Source organism: Stenella coeruleoalba, assembly GCF_951394435.1.
Source record: "Stenella coeruleoalba genome assembly, chromosome: 7".
Taxonomy (NCBI): Eukaryota; Metazoa; Chordata; class Mammalia; order Artiodactyla; family Delphinidae; genus Stenella; species Stenella coeruleoalba.
The window spans coordinates 39,107,212-39,127,122 of NC_137153.1; the positions used below are offsets into that span (position 1 = coordinate 39,107,212).

Below are 19,911 nucleotides of genomic sequence, written 5' to 3' on the forward strand. Positions count from 1 at the left end.
TGCTTTCAGCTCAAAACAACTTTTTCTGTCAAAGAGACATATTTTGGGGTGACATATTCTGGTTTTCTTCACAAGAAAGGGGGCAGCAAAGAAAAGGTAGAGAATGAAGGTTTCATTCCCCTCCAAATCAGAAAAGTAGAACAGATATTCTTCTTTAAAATCTCATTTTAAATTGAATACATTTTGCTTTATGCAAAAATCACTTTCTTGTTTCTTTGTTTTTCATTCTGTTCGTATGCTGAAGTGCCCTAATTATCATCAGTCCATGAATATACATTTGAGGAACACACATTTGAGGAACACTTGAGGAGTATTCCTCTGAAGTACATTTTGCTCTAAAATTCTGTGATACTATTACTGTTGTCTCTGATTCCACCACGCCTCCCAGAATCCCAGGAAATGAAGGGGTAATAAAATATGAGTGTGGAAACCAGGTTTTAATGCCTTACAAAATGCTTTATGCAGATAAATATTTGACAGATAAAAAAAATAAGGTCTTTTCTCCTGTGCCAGGGCAATACAGGACCTCATCTAAACAGACCATCTGTTTATCTAAATCCAGGGTCTGCTTGGACTGGGACACTCTCATGTAGATGGAAAAAAAAAAAAAAATACCAGCAGTGACACAGCTCTGGGGCACACTGCATCAAAAATGATTTCAAAATAGGTACTCAGTTTATTTTTACTTTATTTTTACTTTATTTTATTTTTACTTCATGAGGCTGCCCGAAAATTCAGGTTTCTCTGGTTCATCTCCTTTGTGTTAGTATTTATTTATTAAAGTGAAATGATCATGTCTTTGTCATTTTATACACACCAGGAGTAAAGTTAAAAGTTACTTTAAACTGCCTTCATTCCATGAAGTTCTCCAGGTATCTGGGTTTGTGAGAACTCATCTATTTCTCTGACAATGATTAGCTCATTCTCTCCACCACGTTCCCATGTAGAGAGGGAAAAAGAGAACTCTCTGTCCCCACCCCCACATAAAAAGCCATTCTCTCTTTGCAAGTAATTTTCTTTTCAGCTGACATGTCCTAGATTGTTCTAAAAAGAACAGCGGCATGAGAAAATACAAGAACAGATGATTCAAAGACTCCCTGGGAACTGCCGAGCCAGCTCCTAATTGCAAATGCAAGGGTAGGCGAAACATCTGTATTCTGAGTCACTCCATTTTTCTAGAAGGGAGGATGTCGTTAGCCCTCCCGCTGCATGAACCTCTGTGGTCTGTAAGTGGGCCCCAGAGCTGGTTCACGGTGTGCTAGATCTAGATCTAGAGACCGCAACTGAGCTCCCAACCCCCGACACACACACACAAACTCAACATATTTTGAAGTCATCTTAATTAATTGACCACCTGCCTCTGAGAGTTTTTAAGTCTGTATTTTTAATAATGAGTATGCAAAGCAACATGTGTGTGTCTGTGTGTGTTTGGGGAGGAGAAGGAAGTAAATAATCTTAAAAACCTACACAGGTTTCTGACCTTGATTCTCTAATGCCTGGAATGATACAAATTCAGGGATACAGCCTTTTGTGGAAAGAGATCCTAGGAAAAAGTGAAAAGGGAAGCAGATTTTTTTCTAGAAAACTATAAAAAGAGTTATTCCAAAAGAGAGCTGGTTAAGGCTTTTTGATTAATGAATAACAAGAAGATGATGGCAAGAGAAAAGTAAGACATTGATGAGTGAAAACAAGAACTAACAGCAGTGAAGGCAGAGTCAAGTTCACCAATGTGTTTTTTAGGCGTTACTGTCTCTTCTGATGTGACTCCTATGGGGAAATTTCACTGTTTATACAGAGAGTGTAAACAAATCTGTTGACCTAACAAAACACTGGTTTTCATTCCTCACACCTTCCTCCCCCAGCCATGGTAAATAGCTTGACATTTAGGCTCAGGGGTTTTGGTGTGAGTCAGAGGTTCAAATCCTGGCTCTGCTATTCATAGCTGGGTGTCTTAGGACAAGCTTACTACCCCCTCTAAGTCCCAGTTTCCACACTTACGTGATGAGGATGATGGTCAGGTCTGTCTTGAAGGGCAGCTGTACGAATATAAGGAGATAATGCAGGTAACCGCCACAGTGCAGCTCCTGGCACACAAAAAGGGCTCCAGAACTGTTGGGGTGGAGTGGGATGGCCGTTTGTCGTTGATTTATCTAGATAAAGGCTCACACTTATGAACACCTGTTCTCCAGGGTAGGCACCAAAACCTCAGACCCTAAAGTGACAACATCACGAGAAATGCTTGTACAAAATAGCTCTGGGTAAGGAAATGCAACAAAACCTGAAAGAAGAACTGAGGATGCCAGAAATACCCACTTTGAAAACTCTGACAGGCTCAAGTGATTGCAAGAGGAAGATGGCACATTACGATACGGACTCCCTGAATTGGCCACGGGCGCTACCTGGTGATTCCAGATACTAAAATGGTCTGTCCTCAATCTGATTTTGCCCAAATGTCCTCAGAGGAACACTTGAGAATGTGATCTTTTCTATCTGATGGAAGAAATAGGGAGACAGATGGTGGCTGGAAGTAATTGTAGGAAGGACCTGAGATAGGACAGCAGTAGGAAGAACACACCTTAGGAAGTGTGAGAAAGTTATTCATTACCCTCCTTTCCTCTCATCCTCCCTTTCACCAATCTCTCCCCCAATGCCATGGCCTAGAGCACTGGGCAGTCTTCAAACTTGACCAGAAATGATACCATTGTAATGTAACATAATGATGTATTATTTTGTTATTACTTATAGTAGCTAGTACTAGACCTCATCTTCCACGAGGTCTATCTTTGTTGGGAAAAGGCCTGGGTCAGTCCACTCAGAGAAGGGGAATACCTACAGGGTCACAGATGTTGGCTGGTACCATGGCTTCTTCAAAATTATCCTGCATGGGGTAAGATGCCTGTGACACTCCTGGAGTGGAAGAGGAAGAAGAGTCAGGAGAGAAGAGGAAATTGGAAGAGAGAGAGAAGAAAGAAGAGTCAGTGAAATGATGGGAGGCTGGGTAGCAATGGAGGAGACAGCTCCTCAGATTCTCACGAATACCACTAAACCCATGAAAACTTACTGAGTTCAGAGGTTACAAAACAGAATACACATGTAGAATCAGGAGCTAGAAAGGCAATGTGATTAAACATACAGGTACCTACTAAAGGCTCAAAATGTCATGAGCAGGTATGGAAAGGTCAAAAAGACCTAGAGAAAATGAGAATGTATGAAAGTGGCATGCCAAGCTGAGGGAACTGCCTGGGTTCATGCATACCTGCAACCATGCACACCATCACTCATGCATCATTATTGGTTGAACTCCTATTGTGTGCCAGGCACCGCACTAGGCTGTGGAACACCATGGTGACAAAACCAGAGTTCTGGCTCTCCTGGTGTTTGCACACTAGTGGGAGAGGCAGACACTGATCAAGTAATTGCACAAGGGACTTCCTTGGTGGTCCAATGGTTAAGGATCCACCTTCCAATGCAGGGGATGTAGGTTCAATCCCTGGTCAGGGAAGTAACATGCCACATGCCACAGGGCAACTAAGTCCACACGCCACACTACTAAGCCCATGCACTGCAACTACTGAGCCCATGCACCACAACTAGAGATTCTGCATGCCGCAACTACAGAACCCAGTGCTCTGGAGCCCGCATGCCACAACCAGAGAGAAGCCTGTGCGCCACCCACGTGCCACAGCTAGAGAGAAGCCCACGCGCCACAACAAAGATCCTGCATGCTGCAACTAAGACCCGACACAGCCACAAATGAATAAATATTTTTAAAAAAGAATCCTCATAACAAGCTTTTAAAAAAAATTGCACAAACATTGGTAAAATTATGATCGTGAGGAGTGCTATATAGGAGAAGCACATGATACTATGAGAGAATATAACAGAGAGATTGGCCCAGCCAGAGAGATCAGAGAAGCTTCCCTGAATAAGTGATCTTATTGATCTTACTGATCTGAGCACTGAGTGATGAGATGTTAACTGGGTGAAGAAAGGGGCGGAAAGCAGCCCAGGAAGAAGAATATGTGTACAGGCCCTGGGGTGGCAGGTTTGAAGACTGAGAGAAGGCAAAGTGTGGCTAGGGAAAAGAGACCCCGGAGAGAATCGGCAGCATGACGCTGGGAGGCGGGGAAGGTACAGGCTCCTCGGAGACTGCGGACCATGTGATGGTGTCAGTCCTTATCTTAAGGGCAGGAGGAAGTCATCATAGGGAAGTTGACAGGAACCCCCAAGAAGGTCTGAAAATGGCAAATGAGACCCCTGTTTACACTTTATTTCCACTTTCCTCAGCATCTCTACTGACTACCAATCAATGACAGCTTGTGTAATAGCATGCCCCAAATCAGAAAAGTAAACATTTAATTAACTTTGTTAACCTAGTGATTTCATTTAAATAATTAGTATTTTTAAATGAATTTTCCATCAACATACAAAAAAACTCTCAATTCTGAACCACCATCAAAACACAAATGCCCAGTATGTAAATTCATATTTCAGTATTTAGTCTTCCATTACTTAAAGAATACTGAATTAGGAATCAAACAGCCTGAGGGTTTGTTTTTTTTTTTTTTTTTGTGCGCGTTATGCGGGCCTCTCATGTTGTGGCCTCTCACGTTGTGGCCTCTCTCGTTGTGGAGCACAGGCTCCGGACGCGCAGGCCTAGCAGCCATGGCTCACGGGCCCAGCCGCTCTGCGGCATGTGGGATCTTCCCGGACCGGGGCACGAACCCGTGTCCCCTGCATCGGCAGGCGGACTCTCAACCACTGCGCCACCAGGGAAGCCCCCAGCCTGAGTTTTAATTCTGACTCTGGCACTTATTAGTCGCAGGGCTTTGGGTTATTCCCCAAACCTCTCTGTCTCAACTTTCCTCATCTATAAAATAGAGTAATAACCCTTGCCCAACGTACCTCACAGGTTAAAGTGAGAGCCTTTTGTAACACCAAATAAAGAGATTATTATTAACCTTTCTCCAAATTGCAAAGGCAAATACACGACTTATTCAAATCAGATAACTTTTTTTTTAACCTCACATATCAAACTGTTTTGCAATATTGTTACAAAATAATGCTTTAAGGTCATTGCCTTCTAACACATTACAAAACTACTTGTGTACATAAAACCACCAAAATTCTTTCAAAAGTTTTTCCCTTATAGGTTATTACAAAGTATTGAGTATAGTTCCCAATGCTATATAGTAGGTCCTTGTTGGTTATTTATTTTATATATAGTAGTGTGTATATGTTAATCCCAAACTCTTGATTTATCCCTCCCCCGTTTCCCCTTTGGTAACCGTAAGTTTGTTTTCCATGTCTGTGAGTCTATTTCTTTTTTTTATAAATTTATTTATTTATCTTTGGCTGCATTGGGTCTTCGTTGCTGTGCACGGGCTTTCTACAGTTGCAGTGAGGGGGGGTAACTCTTCGTTGAGGTGCACGGGCTTCTTGTTGCAATGGCTTCTCTTCTTGCAGAGCATGGGCTCTAGGCACACGGGCTTCAGTAGTTGTGGTGCACGGGCTTAGTTGCTCTGTGGCATGTGGGATCTTCCCGGACCAGGGCTCGAACTCATGTCCCCTGCACTGGCAGGCGGATTCTTAACCACTGTGCCACCAGGGAAGTCCCTGTGAGTCTATTTCTGATTCATTAGTATGATGATCTCTAGGTCCATCCACATTACTGTAAATGGCATTATTTCATTCTTTTCTTCGGCTGAGTAATATTCCATTATATATATATATATACCACATATTCTTTTTTTTTGGCTGCATTGGGTCTTTGTTGCTGCATGTGGGCTTTCTCTAGTTGCAGCGAGTGGGGGCTACTCTTTGCTGTGGTGCATGGGCTTCTCACTGCAGTGGCTTCTCTTGTTGAGGAGCACGGGCTCTAGGCGTGCAGGCTTCAGTAGTTGTGGCATGTGGGCTCAGTAGTTGTGGTGCATAGGCTCAGTAGTTTTGGCGCATGGGCTTAGTTGCTCCGTGGCACATGGGATCTTCCCAGACCAGCGCTCGAACCTGTGTCCCCTGCGTTGGCAGGCAGATTCTTAATTACTGCACCACCAGGGAAGTCCCAATGTACCACATATTCTTTATCCATTCATCTGTCGGTGGACATTTAGTTTGCTTCCATGTTTGCCTATTGTAAATAGTGCTGCATGTATCATTTATATTCACAAAAAAGAAAAAAAAGATAAACAAGAAACAAATAAATTTGCTTATCTATGGGGGTTGGGGGAAATTGAAGAGATGGAAAGGGGACAGGACCTGTCTGAATATAACTTTTATATAGTTTCATATTTTGAACCATGTTAAGCATTTCACATATTAAAAAAAATAAATTAAATCAACAAGAATGGGTGGGTAGGAGGCCCTGAAAGTGAAAAAAATGAATTACCTTGATTATAACCAAGTTAATAATACAATTACAAAGAAAAAAGAATTAATCCAAAAAATATCTGAACATAATAACAAATTATTCTGACTATACACTTTCAGTGGGCTATATTCCAAGGACAAAAAAAATCTCAAACGTTACTTGGTAAGCTTGTTTTGGATAATGTTGGTGAAGTAATTCTGAAACTGTTTTGTGTATGTTATAGAAATGAGCAAATGAGTAAATATATTGATGTTTTGAGGAAGCAGGGAGTTCACTGTGGGAAAACAAAGAGACAAATATGGAATGGAGGTAGAATTCTATACTACTGGATGGGATATCAATTAGAGTATCATTATGAACTCATGGATTTTAAAAAGTGTTTCTAGTACTGTCCATTGAGAGGACCTAAAAGCAATTTCACCCCAGAGCAATGAGCACACATGGCACCCAGGGCTTGTTTTCTAAACACCATTCCCCAAACCCTTTGGGAAAATGCATAATTTCAAGGTGAGCCTGGAGCATTTTCTAGTGCCAGAAATTAAGGAAGTACTCAATACTGAGGAAGATATGTCAAAGAGATATAAGAACCCATTTAAGGGGCTGCCACTTGCCAAATTTGGGACAATATGAGCATCAAAATGAATAATGACAGGAATGGATTATAACACACTGAATAAAATAGAATCCATGAGTCTACACTGATTTTTTTTTAATTTTAAAGCAATTAGGAGGAGAAAGGAAAGCCTTCCTTTACAGAAGAATGCTAACTAATAAACATAAAGGAGATGATAGAAATAAAAAGTCACTATTTCACAACTACCGTATTATTTGATTTCAGGAGAGAATCATCAATGGACACTAAAACTATTGGGAGAAATATGGGGAAACAGGATCTTCACACAGTCCAAAATATCCCATCACAAGTCACTTATTAACTACAAAGGGAAAAAATGAATCTCTATAATGGAGAAATACAGTAGATAACACCTTAATCAAATAATCCAACTGATCATCATTAAAAGGACATATTCACGTCATATATCCTCTGTTGTGACACACTCAGATGTGTGATATACCACCTATTAGTATTCCTGCCAAAAATGTTTACCCTAAGTCTAACCATGAGAAAACAATCAGACATCTGCAAAAGAATGCACTTGGACTCTTCAAAAATGTCAATATTATGAATAATAAAAAAAAAGACTGTCAACCTGTGCTACATTAAAGAACAGAGACATGAAAATAAATACAATACGATGCATGATCCTTGCTCAAATCTAGAATACCAAAAAAAAAAAAAATGTTAAAGGACATTACTGGGACAATTGCAGAAACTTAAATATGGACTGCATATTAGAAAGTAGTATTATGTCAATATTAAATGTCCTGAGTGCGATAATTGCACTGTGGTTACAGAGGAAAATATCCTCAGTTTTAAAAGATACATGCTGAGAGTTTGGGGGCCTAGGTGTCTAGATATCTGCAACTAACGCTCAAATGGTTCAGCTAAACAACACACATATGCACAAAGGGAGGAAAAGAGGGAGGAGGGAAAGGAAGAAAATGTGACAAAATGTTAAAATTGCTGAATTACGTAAATGGTATATAGATATCCATTGTACATTTCTTGCAAATTTTCTATAGGTTTTCTATTTTTCAAAATACAATGTGGTTGGGGGAGAAAGGGAGCTTTTTATATGGTCACTGCAAGAAGACAGCATAGTTAGAGATACTTAGATAACCTGAGAACCAGTAAGTATTCTTTAGTTGGGTAAATCCTTGCCAAGAGTTCGAGCTCCAGCAGAAAGCCTCCGGAAGATATTGGAGACAGCCAAAGTTAGCAACAACAAAATTAACTAGTTAATACAGGACACCCAGTTAAATCTGAACTTCAGATAAACGAGCAATTTCTTTTTTAGTACAAGTATGTCCCAAGCATTTTATCTGGCAGCCCCACTCAGAGAAGCACTGTGGTCTGTTCCATGCCCAGGGGATAAAGTACAACAGTTCAAGAATACTAGAACCGTTCAAGATTAGAGCCATTGATATTTTTTATTTACTATTTTTATTTAATCAAAGTCTACTCCATTTTCTGTAATGAAGACTACTCTTCAACCTATATTTTCTCCTTACATATGGTTGGTACAGCCCTAATTTAGGCTTCATTTTCTCTCTCTGCATTGCAAAGCTTTCCCCCACTTCCACCACCTTTGACTTCTAAATACTACTTTCCCATCCTCTTCACTACCTTTCTCCCTTCTCAATTTCTACCTGTTTGGCTCAGGAGAGAATAGTTTCAAAGCAATAGATGATACTTAGCTGAGACTGCTTCTGGAAATTTGAGTCACTGTGTTAACCCCACCCAATGTCATTAGTTAAATGCCTTGACCTAGGCTGGTTGGGGATCCTCCCCTCCCAACGGAACCCCTGGATGTCTTGACATAGCATTTTTGGTACATTTGGCATCCATCAGGCCAGAGCAGCTCAGAGAAAAGTTTTATATACTACACTCTCTGAAATTCTCTTTTATCAGAAATGCAAATCAAAACGGCAATGAGGTATCACCTCACACTGGTCAGAATGGCCATCATCAAAAAATCTACAAACAACAAATGCTGGAGAGGGTGTGGAGAAAAGGGAACCCCCTTGCACTGTTGGTGGGAATGTAAATTCGTACAGCCACTATGGAGAACAGTATGGAGGTTCCTTAAAAAACTACAAATAGAACTACCATATGACCCAGCAATCCCAATACTGGGCATATACCCTGAGAAAACCATAATTCAAAGAGTCATGTACCACAATGTTCATTGCAGCTCTATTTACAATAGCCAGGACATGGAAGCAACCTAAGTGGCCACTGACAGATGAATGGATAAAGAAGATGTGGCACATATATACAATGGAATATTACTCAGCCATAAAACGAAATGAAATTGAGTTATTTGTAGTGAGGTGGATGGACCTAGAGTCTATCATACAGAGTGAAGTAAGTCAGAAAGAGAAAAACAAATACCGTATGCTAACACATACACATGGAATCTTAAAAAAATGGTTCTGATAAACCTATGGGCAGGACAGGAATAAAGATGCAGACATAGAGAATGGACTTGAGGACACAGGGACAGGGAAGGGTAAACTGGGACAAAGTGAGAGAGTGGCACTGACATATATACACTACTAAATGTAAAACAGATAGTTAGTGGGAAGCTAGTGCATTGCACAGGGAGATCAGCTCGGTGCTTTTTGACCACCTAGATGGGTGGGATAGGGAGGGTGGGAGGGAGGCGCAAGAGGGAGGGGATATGGGAATATATGTATATACATATAGCTGATTCACAATGAAACTAACACAACACTGTAAAGCAATTATACTCCAATAAAGATGTTAAAAAAAAAATTCCCTCTTATCACTGAAGCTCCTCCTTTTTTGGTCTTAGCAGCTTCTCTTATTTTTCTTAATGTCTAAATGCTGGACAGCCTCAGTGTTTAATTCTGGGCATTATCTCTTCTCTCCCTTGGGTCCAGTGCTTCCTGAAGTTCAATCATATGTATATCGTCTTCATGATTTTTGACATCTCTCAATAATTATTACTAGTTTTCTTTAAATGGATATGGGGCTTTTTTGCAGTACGCAGGCCTCTCACTGTTGTGGCCTCTCCTGTTGTGGAGCACAGGCTCCGGACGCGCAGGCTCAGCTGCCATGGCTCACAGGCCCAGCCGCTCCGCGGCATGTGGGATCTTCCTGGACCGGGGCACGAACCCGTGTCCCCTGCATCGGCAGGTGGTCTCTCAACCACTGCGCCACCAGGGAAGCCCGGATATGTTTTAATTTATATCTTTTTAATTAATTTTTATTGGAGTACAGTTGCTTTACAATGTTGTGTTAGCTTCTACTGCACAGCAAAATGAATCAGCCATACATATACATATATCCCCTCCATTTAGGACACTACAGTGCATTAAGTAGAGTTCCCTGTGTTATCCTAATTTATATATTTTAAAAGAAGATTTTATACCACAACTATAAAGAGGAATTTAATATCATAAATAGAAGATAAATCTAAAAATAAAACCTCAAAATATATAAAATGTAATTTTTTACTTAGATTTAAAATAATCAATAAAACAAATTATTAACATATAAACAAATTATTTAAATGCACACCCCAAAATAAATTACTCACGAGAATAACTGAGCTTTTCAGGATCAGTCAGGAATAGTGACTGGATGTTTGGCATCACGTTCCCTGTCTTGGGCTTACAGTTAGAAACTGAATATCAGGAGGGAAGGTAATTTGCTGAAGATCAAAACAAAGTAGAGGCAGAGCTGGATCTATAGCCTGAGACTAATGAATCGCAGTTGCAGAGAGTGGTCTCAAAAATAGAATTCAGAAAGGAACACCAGCTCCTGACGGTGTGAGGGCTCAGTCAGGGGACAGGAGCTTGGTGCATGGTAGAGTAAAAAGAATATAAACACTGAAGTCTACAAGGCTGTGGTGACGTTGTGAATAGGCCAGTAAAGCCATGTTACCATAAGCCTAGGACTACTCAGTTTTCTAACTAACTCACAAATTGCAGAACTGCGAGAAGACAATCAGACACAAGTACTGAGTGCTCAGCCCAGTGGTTACACAATCAGTAGAAGTTTCCTTCCTTCCTCTCCCATCTTTGTATCACCAACACTGCCACAGACCTACCCACCACTAGCTATAGCTCCTTTTGAAGGAGATATGGATTTTTTTTCTTCTGAATAATCCAGTCCTGATTTCTCTCCATCACTGTCCTGTGTCCAGTGCTGGGAGAAAGGACTTCATCTGTGCTGGGCTGCTTGGCAAGGAGAGAGGCAGCAGCTTCCTGGTGTCTTTTGGGGGTTGGGTCTGTAAAGATGAAGATGGCCTAGAGATGACTTCTAAAAGCCTCAGGTAACCCTCAGCTTTCAGTTGCAATGGGAGGGCTGCAGGTTTTAGGGGGTAGCACATGAGCCCAGGGATATTCTCAGGTTCCTGGTCCAGTGGATACTCAAAGGCCTCTTGGGAAGTTCGACCCCAGGAAAGCCGTGGGGGGCAGGGCTGTGGGGAACCTAAAAAAGTCTAGAGTGCAGCATTTGATAATTGTGAAGATGAGAAGCAGGCAACGAGACCTAAGAAATAGCTGGGAGTTGGGTGTTCAGTTTCCATGGGAAAAGGGGCAGCTGAAACTTGGAACTAGGGAGAGGAAGGAAAGATGGGGCTGCTAGTCTCCATGGCAACAGGGAGGGGAGCAGAACTTTCCATCACTCAGAGAGTAAGATTAGTTGAGGGAAAAGTTTGAAACATGTGGCCCATCCCCAGACTGGAACATGGGGAAAGTAGACTACCGAAGAAAAACATGGGATGATTTCAGGAGTGTGAAAATAACAGCAGGACAGTCAAGCAGAGAACTGAAATTGGCACTTTCAGGTATACTTGAGATTCCTTGTGTTCTTGAAAAGAATCCAGATGTTTCTGGATTCTTTTTTTTTTTTTGCGGTACGCAGGCCTCGCACTGTTGTGGCCTCTCCCATTGTGGAGCACAGGTTCCGGACGCGCAGGCTCAGCGGCCATGGCTCACGGGCCCAGCCGCTCCACGGCATGTGGGATCTTCCCGGACTGGGGCACGAACCCGTGTCCCCTGCATCGGCAGGTGGTCTCTCAACCACTGCGCCACCAGGGAAGCCCCTCTGGATTCTTTTTGATGCCAAGGAAGACAGACAGCAAAGTAGCCAGGAGATTGCCAACGGGAGGGAAGTAGTGGACCACCCACAATGAAAATCTCCTGGGAGTTGCAGCTAGATCCCAAGAGGGATGCATGATGCCATCACGTGTAGTAGGATGGGTCCAAGCTGGCAACAGCGAACCACTGGAGATGGACTACGCTGACAGAACTAACCACGAGTCCATGAGTCTCAGACCTCAGCATCAGATATCCAGCAACAAGGCAAAGAACAGAGCCTAGAAAGACCAAAGAAGCAAGAGGACCCCCTCAAAGAGCCTGTGGATGTGTATCTAGGCACACTTCTTTCCAATCATATGACTCCAGATCATCACATCTCCAGATAGCATGCAAAGGAAGTGGAGAAGGAAATCTGAACAATAGGGTGTTTACCCAAGAGACCAAACCATCAAAGATATGATTTAAATTAGCAAAGACTTGAGATATGTTAACTGGCAAGTTAAATTTTTTTTCCCATAGTTCCCAGAGGGAAGTAGAGCCCCAGAGTAACATTAGCTCAAATTTAGGAGGAAAAAAAGTACATTCATCTAAGTGAAGTCTTAAATTTTCAATTTCAGGACATTTTTTACCTTTACCATATTTTTCAACACTTTGAAAACAGGGACTGTGACTATTTCTCTCATATATCAGGCACATATCAGGAATTCAACATCTGTTGAAAAAAATGAAACGGATGAATGACCCTAAATAAATGGCTGACTCTGGAACAGCACAGTCTAGGTTTTAGTTCATAGCGTATACTAGCTCACTGATTTTCCTAAGGTTTGAAAACAAGCACTGGAAATAAAATTCCTTTACTTTACACAACTTCTTAGGTCATAAATATAAGGTTCTGAAACAATTTAAACTAAGAGACTTTGCGGCGGGCAGAAACGGGATCCTGTTAGCCCTCTGTAATTTGTTAATGACCTCTAAGGCAGATAGCCCCCATATTTCGGCTCCAAATTGTTCGAAATATGTCTGGACCATGACACAATCACTGCAAAGATTCTGAGAAAATCAGTATTCCCTCCAGTGACATCCAAAAAAGAATCAAACCAAACTTTTCAACTGGATTTTATGAACTCCATGACCAATTTAAATTCCCATTACAGTACAATATTGACAGAAAGAGGTATCTTACCTGTCAATATCTGTTGATTAGTATTGCATCTTGTTTTAGAGAGCCTCATTTATCCTCAAGATGAATCTTAAAAGTACAGTTTGAATAGAAGTTAGGCTTTGGGAAACACACTGAAGAAAATGCAAATAAAAAATATTTTAAACTCTTAAAAAGATGTGTCCTCTACTGCTCCTCTAGAACTCTAGACAGTCAAGAGTGACTTTTCCTAAACCGGTTGTTCCATACAGAGTTACTCGGCTGGGTGTGGTGGTGCTGCTCTTCCATATAATAAATGTAATAATGTTATCATCACACTCCCTTTGGACTCCATAAAAGGCCATTTTCTGCCTGTCAGATTACTGGCTTGATTGTCATGTATTTTCAGAACCAAAGTATCTAGATAAAGCATTGTACAAAAGTTGTACCTACCTGTTTTAAATCACCTTTAGTATAGACATTGGTTAAAAACAGACTGCCTCATTAGGGTTTGGATTCCAGCGGTTCCATTTACTTCACAATAAACGCTATTTCGCCCACCATCTTTAAAAGGGGGATAATGCTATTCTCCTAGTGGGACTGTTGTGAGGATTAAATGAGTAATTATTTGCAAAGCCCTCAGAACAGTGCCTGGCAACAGCCAGTACTAATGTGTTCATTTTAAGACCATTATCCCCACAGAATCTCATGGCTTTAAATTTAAATACCCTTAAAGAGAAATCAAAAACTGTTGCATTTTCTCAAAGCTCCCTAATTTTATTAGTTGCTCGAGGCTTTCCAAGCGTTTAGAACACTGCAGATAGCATGGAAGGTAAAGTCAATGGAAAAGAAGAGAGAGAGAAAAAAGGAACCCAGTTGTTTGCTAGTTGCGTTAAAACAGTCTCCGTTTGAAAATTCGAGTATGAATGCCCTCCTTGGTCATCCTTTGCATTTACACATTTTCTGCGAAACCAGATTTTGTTTTTAAGAGAAACAAATCCGTACACAATCCAAGAAAAAAGCACAGCATTTCTTTCTCTGAGCCATACTGTGATCCGGATGAACAGCGGAGGCTTAAAAGCTAGGGTCGGCCATTAAGACCTCACTGAGACGTTCAATCACTCGAATTATCAGTAAAACAGCACGAGCGCCACGAGGCCTCAGACCCACGCTGAACTTGCCCTGGAGTGGAGCATCCAGGGGCAAAGCGAGTCTCCGACCCGACCCGGGCACACGGCTACGCCTCACCGCGGGCTTCGCTTCTCTCGCAGAGAACCAGAGGCTTCCTCCGCACACCTCCCCAGTGCTTTTAAAGCCCAGGAGAGAGAGGAGCCCAGGCGAGGACAGCTCCGAGCGAGCAAGAGCGGAGAGCCTACACTCCGACGCCGACGCAACTCCCGACTCCCGACTGCCGGAAAATGCGCCCGCGCGGCGGCGGCGGCGGCGGCGGCGGAAGCGGGAGCGGCGGGGTGGTGGAGTTTCCGGCGTGCGCGGCGGAGCGCTCGGACTGGGGCACGGCCGGCTTCTAATAGCGCACAATGAGACAGCGCTGAGCGCCGGAAGTGGGGCTGGAGGAAAACACGGAGAGGGAGCCCGGCCGGGACAGGAAGAGGCGGGGGGCCGCGGCGGAGGTGGTGAGTGCTCACGGGCACCGTTTCCCCCCGTGTCCCTGTCAGACTCGCGTCCGGGGAGGGTCTTGGGTGGGTTCTCCGGTCTGCACAGTCGAGGGTGGGCCGGGCCCAGGAGATACGTTGGCTGCATCCTCCGCCGGCCTCCTCTCCCCAGTTGCGAGGTCCAGGGAACCCCCGAGCCGGTGGGGACTGAGCTGTCGGGCTCGAGTCCGCGTCTTCACTTTGTGTCAGACCCTGCGGGGGCTGGAGAAGAAGGGATCTGGGTGGAGGCACTCGGCCCCAGCCCCCTGTCCGGCCGGGGAGACCCCGGAACCCTATCGAGGAGGCAGGTCACTTCCTGCTTCCTGGTCCCCGCGGTGGCTTCTTGGCCAGGACTGCGGAGACGCCTCCTGTTTCTCCGCCTCCGACCCAAAGGGTGGAAAACGAGGCAGATCGGGGGTGGGGCGGTCCCATGGGGATCGAAGAGGGAGAATTGCTGTTCGTGACAAAACCAAACTTGTTTGGGGTGGGAGGATGAGGACTGGGGGGATTAGCTTGAGTTGTCCCTTGGTCAGAAAGCCAGCCCCACTGACCGGAGCGGAGCCTTGGTCGGGAGCCCTCCGTAGCCCAAGAGATCGAAGCCTGTCGTTCTGAATAGTCTCAAGCGGAGCCGAGGTGCCGGGGTACGTAGAAGGGACTGAAAAGTGGAGTTGAGAGATGTACTGCGTTTACAAAGTTTCGGTTACTTTGTAGTAACACTTAAAAGTAATTGCCAGCTTGTTTTTAAAAGACTGGGGAGTTCTCTAAAGTATAGGCTTGGGGTGAGGTATTTGGTTTTGGGGGGCTTTGGGGGGTTCTGAAGAAAAGAGCTTTTGTTATATCTATATAATATCTATGAAGATATTACTAACTATTATATTACTATCTATGAAGATACTATAGAATTAAGCCTCCTAACTTCTAGCATAACGCACTAATTATTGGAACGTGATGGAAATTAGGAAAAGAAGGGTTTCTTACAAGCTTTTGAGCATCTGTGCAATAAATGTGTGGTACTTTGTGAACTTAGTATGATACCTTGTTATAGTTGGTCTCCAAAATGCCTTCTTCCAGGTGAAGAGTAAGAAAATTGAAGTCAAAGATCATGGGAGATGCCACAAAACCTTATTTTGTGAGGCGTGCTAAAGAGCGAGGGACTACAGATGATGAGGATTTCAGAAGGGGTCACCCCCAACAAGATTATTTAATAATGGATGATTATGCTAAAGGCCATAGCAGTAAAATGGAAAAAGGCCTTCCAAAAAAAAAAGGAACACCAGGGAACTATGGGAATACCCCCAGGAAAGGACCATATGCTGTTTCTAGCAATCCATATGCATTTAAGAACCCAATTTACAGTCAACCCGCTTGGATAAATGACAACCACAAAGATCAGAGTAAAAGATGGCTATCTGATGAACTTGCTGGTAATTCAGACAGTTGGAGAGAATTCAAACCTGGACCTAGAATTCCTGTTACAAACCGACCAAGAAGAGACTCTTTTCAAGAAAGTGAAGGTGGGTATAGGTGGCAAGATGGAAGAGGGTGCAGAACTGTAAGACGACTATTTCATAAAGACCTGACAAGCCTCGAAACTATGTCAGAAATGGAAGCAGGAAGCCCTGGTAATGTTTCCAACTTGTCAAGTTACAACCCTGACGTCAGCAATGTCTTTTATTTTTCATTCAAATGAGTTTTATTATTTTCAGCAACGCAGTTCCAGTTTTTCATAGTTTCTGCTTATTTAATGTGATTATTTTAAGGATTGTAATCATGTTTTTTGGGCAACTTCAATATGTTGCATGTATTTCCCTTTAAAAGTTTACTTTGCCACAAGGCTTATTTTACTTTAGTAAAACTATATTTCCCACTGGTACTTTTTACAGAAGAGGGTGATGATATCCCCCTGGGGAGATATCGTAATTTCTGAGGGGTATGTATGTGTTTTCTAAATTATGTATTTTAATTTTGTACTTGAATAATGAATGTATCTGTAATATAAACGACAGAATATAAAGCTTAAAAAAAAACTTATTCTATGTAAAAACACGATGTAGACTGCATATATCTCCTGCTACAGAGGGATATGTGTCTTTTGTGTGGATCTCAATCTCTAGAGAAGGATAGTTTAAGATTTTTTTTCTCAAAAGTGAACATGGTAAACAGGTTGAAAAACATTGTTTAGAAAGTCAGAAATTCAGATAAGATAAAAGCTTGTCCTTTTAGTTTCAGTAAAACCAAAAGCCTTCTAAGCACCCTATGTGCTTGATAATAATTGCCCCAGAGTTATTATTTATACCTTTTTCTAAAAGGTGAATAGATTTTGTCCATGTAACAGAAGAACAGAAGAATCAACCAGCCTCGTAAATCTTTAAGCTAAAAAGAACTTGAAGGAATTGCAGTGCTCTGTCATGGTGTATCAAAGGTAGAATCACAATTTTATTCAATACAAAGCAGATAGCTGTGTCTCTGGAGAGGTTAAATTTATCCAGACTTGTGTATGCAGAGTGGTAGATGAGGAAGTGGAACTGAAATCAAGTACTGTGCTGCTCTGGCCATGAACTCGGCCTGGAATCTGACAGAGGGAACTGAACACGTATTCATAGTTTCTGGCGTTTCGATTCTAAAAGTTTGTGTGTATTTAAGTAGTTCTTTATTACTGTGTCCAGGCGAGACATGGACATTCTAATTTAGTTACCAATTGTTGGTCTTTCAGAAAAGAAAAAGTTGATCTTAAGCAGCATTACCAAAAGAAAGATTTATAGGTCAAAAGTTTGCAACCAGATAGATATTAAAAGAGACTGTTTACAGACCAAAAACCTCTTATTCTGTATTCTATATTCTATATTCTTATTCTATATTCTGCCTAGTCTTAAAAGCAAAGCTTAAGTGATTTTGAATAGGACCTGCATTTTTACTATCTTTTTGTTGAAGTCAATCCAAAAGTCCTGTGTTTGCGATATATGAAATTATATGTGTGTGCTTTCAGTTTCCAAATGAAGGACTGTTCAGTTTCTATTCCTTGAAAAATCTTCATGAAGAAATATTAAGCTTTGGCATAACATTGCTTACTGTAGTGAGAAATTCAGTTTAAAGTATAAACTTTACACTGTACTCAGAGGATCCTAAAAAGGATCTCACTAAAGGGACTGAAATTTTTCTTAAATCAAACTTATATCTTAATAAGGAAGGAAGATATTAAGTTTGATTCCTTAAATCAAACTTAATATCTTAATATTCCTTAAATCAAACTTATATCTTAATCATCTTATTAAATGATGCAAGAAGATATAATGAAAATTATCTTAGAGTTGCTTTGTTTTTTAATGCTAACTTTCTATTTTTCAGTTCTACTTGACTGCCCCTACTTCATTCCTCATATATCCTAGATTGCCAATTTAATATATTTGGGACAATGCCATTAATGATCTTAGCTGGAAAATATCTGCTCAAATGCACTTGTCCTTTGTGAATGGAGTAATGGACCATATGCAAATGAAATATGAGAAACTTGGAGTACTGTATATAGAGAATTCATATTACTACAAAAAGCCTGGGATGAGCCAGGTAGTCTTCCTCTAAGTAATTATGAGAATTTTTTTTAGCAATACCCAGCTTTGCCTTTCTAGATTCCCTTCAATGAGATTTTAACTGTTTTTACCATGCAGGCCTATGAAACTCAGTTCAGAAGTTTGTATTGCCTTGTCAGTTCCTGCCTTTTTTTTTTTTTTAACAAACTAAGTGGTAGGGAGTTCTGATCTATTTTAGATGTGAATGGGTTTGCTACAAGAAGGGATTTTTCTTATACTGTTAGATAGAAAGATGAATTTCAGAATTCCATCCATGCTCTAATCTCTGTTTTAAATCCGTTTATTGGATTTAGTCATGTGTCCCTGGACAAGTTACTTATTTTCTTGGACCAGCATGTTCCCTATCTGTATAATGGGGATAATATTAGCATCCATGACAGGATCACTGTAGGGATTAATCTGAGGCAGTGCACATAAAGTGCTTAAATTGCATCTGTCACATGATAAAATACTCAGTATTGGTAGCTGCAGTTATTGTCATCATCAGACTATTTGTGCAGCCATCCACTTCTGTGTATAAAATAAGGAGTTAACTGTGCTCTTTGGAGGGAAATTAAAGTCACTCTTTCTAGAAAAATGATAGCAAATATAGTAAGAAGCCTTTGTGATCAAGAGAGAGGAGATGAAAAAAGGAATTTGGTTTCATATCAGTTTTTGTTTTGTGAACTAACAATGGACTTCTCTGATGATGTTGCACATAATGAGTGTTTGCCTAAGAAACTTTGCCCTGAAAACTGAAGTCAGATGCAGTTATTTAGAGTTTGTAATGATAAGCAAATTAAATGAGAATAGACACACCTCTGAGTTAAAAGAATTGCTTATCTCAAAGGTTTATGCGGACCAGGAGTACTGTCCTTAAAAGACTGTGATAATTTAATTGGGCGTAGGGGGAGTGTTAAAAAGCAATAGACCATTTTTGACTACTTACCTTTTAGTATTCTATTTGTCCCATTTTGATTGCTTTAAAAAAAAAAAAGACAACTGTATTTGTCCTAATACTTGTTTAATTTTTTTTAATTGCTGCTGTATTTGCAGAATTTCATTATATTCATCTTAGGGTAGTTTGAGTACAGTGCTTGCTGCTTTTCCTTTAGAGCTGTTGGCGATAGCTGTTTTTAAAATTAGAGGTCCTATACGTCCCTTTCCTGACATAATTTCTTTTCAGTCGACTGATTCATCATACTTGCTATACAAATAATGAGTTCCACTGAAAACTTGACATGGCAGTTGCCTCAGGCAGAGCATTTCAGTAGGTTTATATTTTCAGAGAGTAATTTTTGGTAAGCCATTTAAAAACTATTCAGTCCACTTATCACAATTTTAATTGCGTAAATGAATTTCATTTTACTCTTATGTGGTACTAGTAGCTTCATTTTCAGAACTTGATAGAAATTACCAAAGCTATTAAAAACAATTTTTTGTAGATCAGTCCCACAAGCATCTTCAGTTTTACTGAAGTTGAAAAGTTATAAG

The 19,911-nt window shown here is 41.2% G+C and overlaps 1 protein-coding gene across 11 annotated transcripts in view; it reads left to right on the forward strand.

Moving 5' to 3' along the window:
- Positions 1-14,714: 14,714 nt before the first annotated feature.
- The window catches only part of TUT7 (terminal uridylyl transferase 7), a gene marked incomplete at its 3' end in the record, with an annotated part of 68,586 nt that continues 63,389 nt past the window's right edge, over positions 14,715-19,911 (forward strand). For 7 of the 11 annotated variants that reach the window (XM_079926079.1, XM_079926077.1, XM_079926076.1 and 4 more), the window contains exons 1-2: positions 14,715-15,492; positions 15,923-16,473. In XM_079926079.1, coding sequence (XP_079782205.1) covers positions 15,954-16,473 — 520 coding nt within the window. In that variant the 5' untranslated portion in view covers positions 14,715-15,492; positions 15,923-15,953. The remainder of the gene's footprint in view (positions 15,493-15,922; positions 16,474-19,911) is intronic. The other 4 variants (XM_079926070.1, XM_079926073.1, XM_079926078.1 and 1 more) reach the window with 4 other exon arrangements.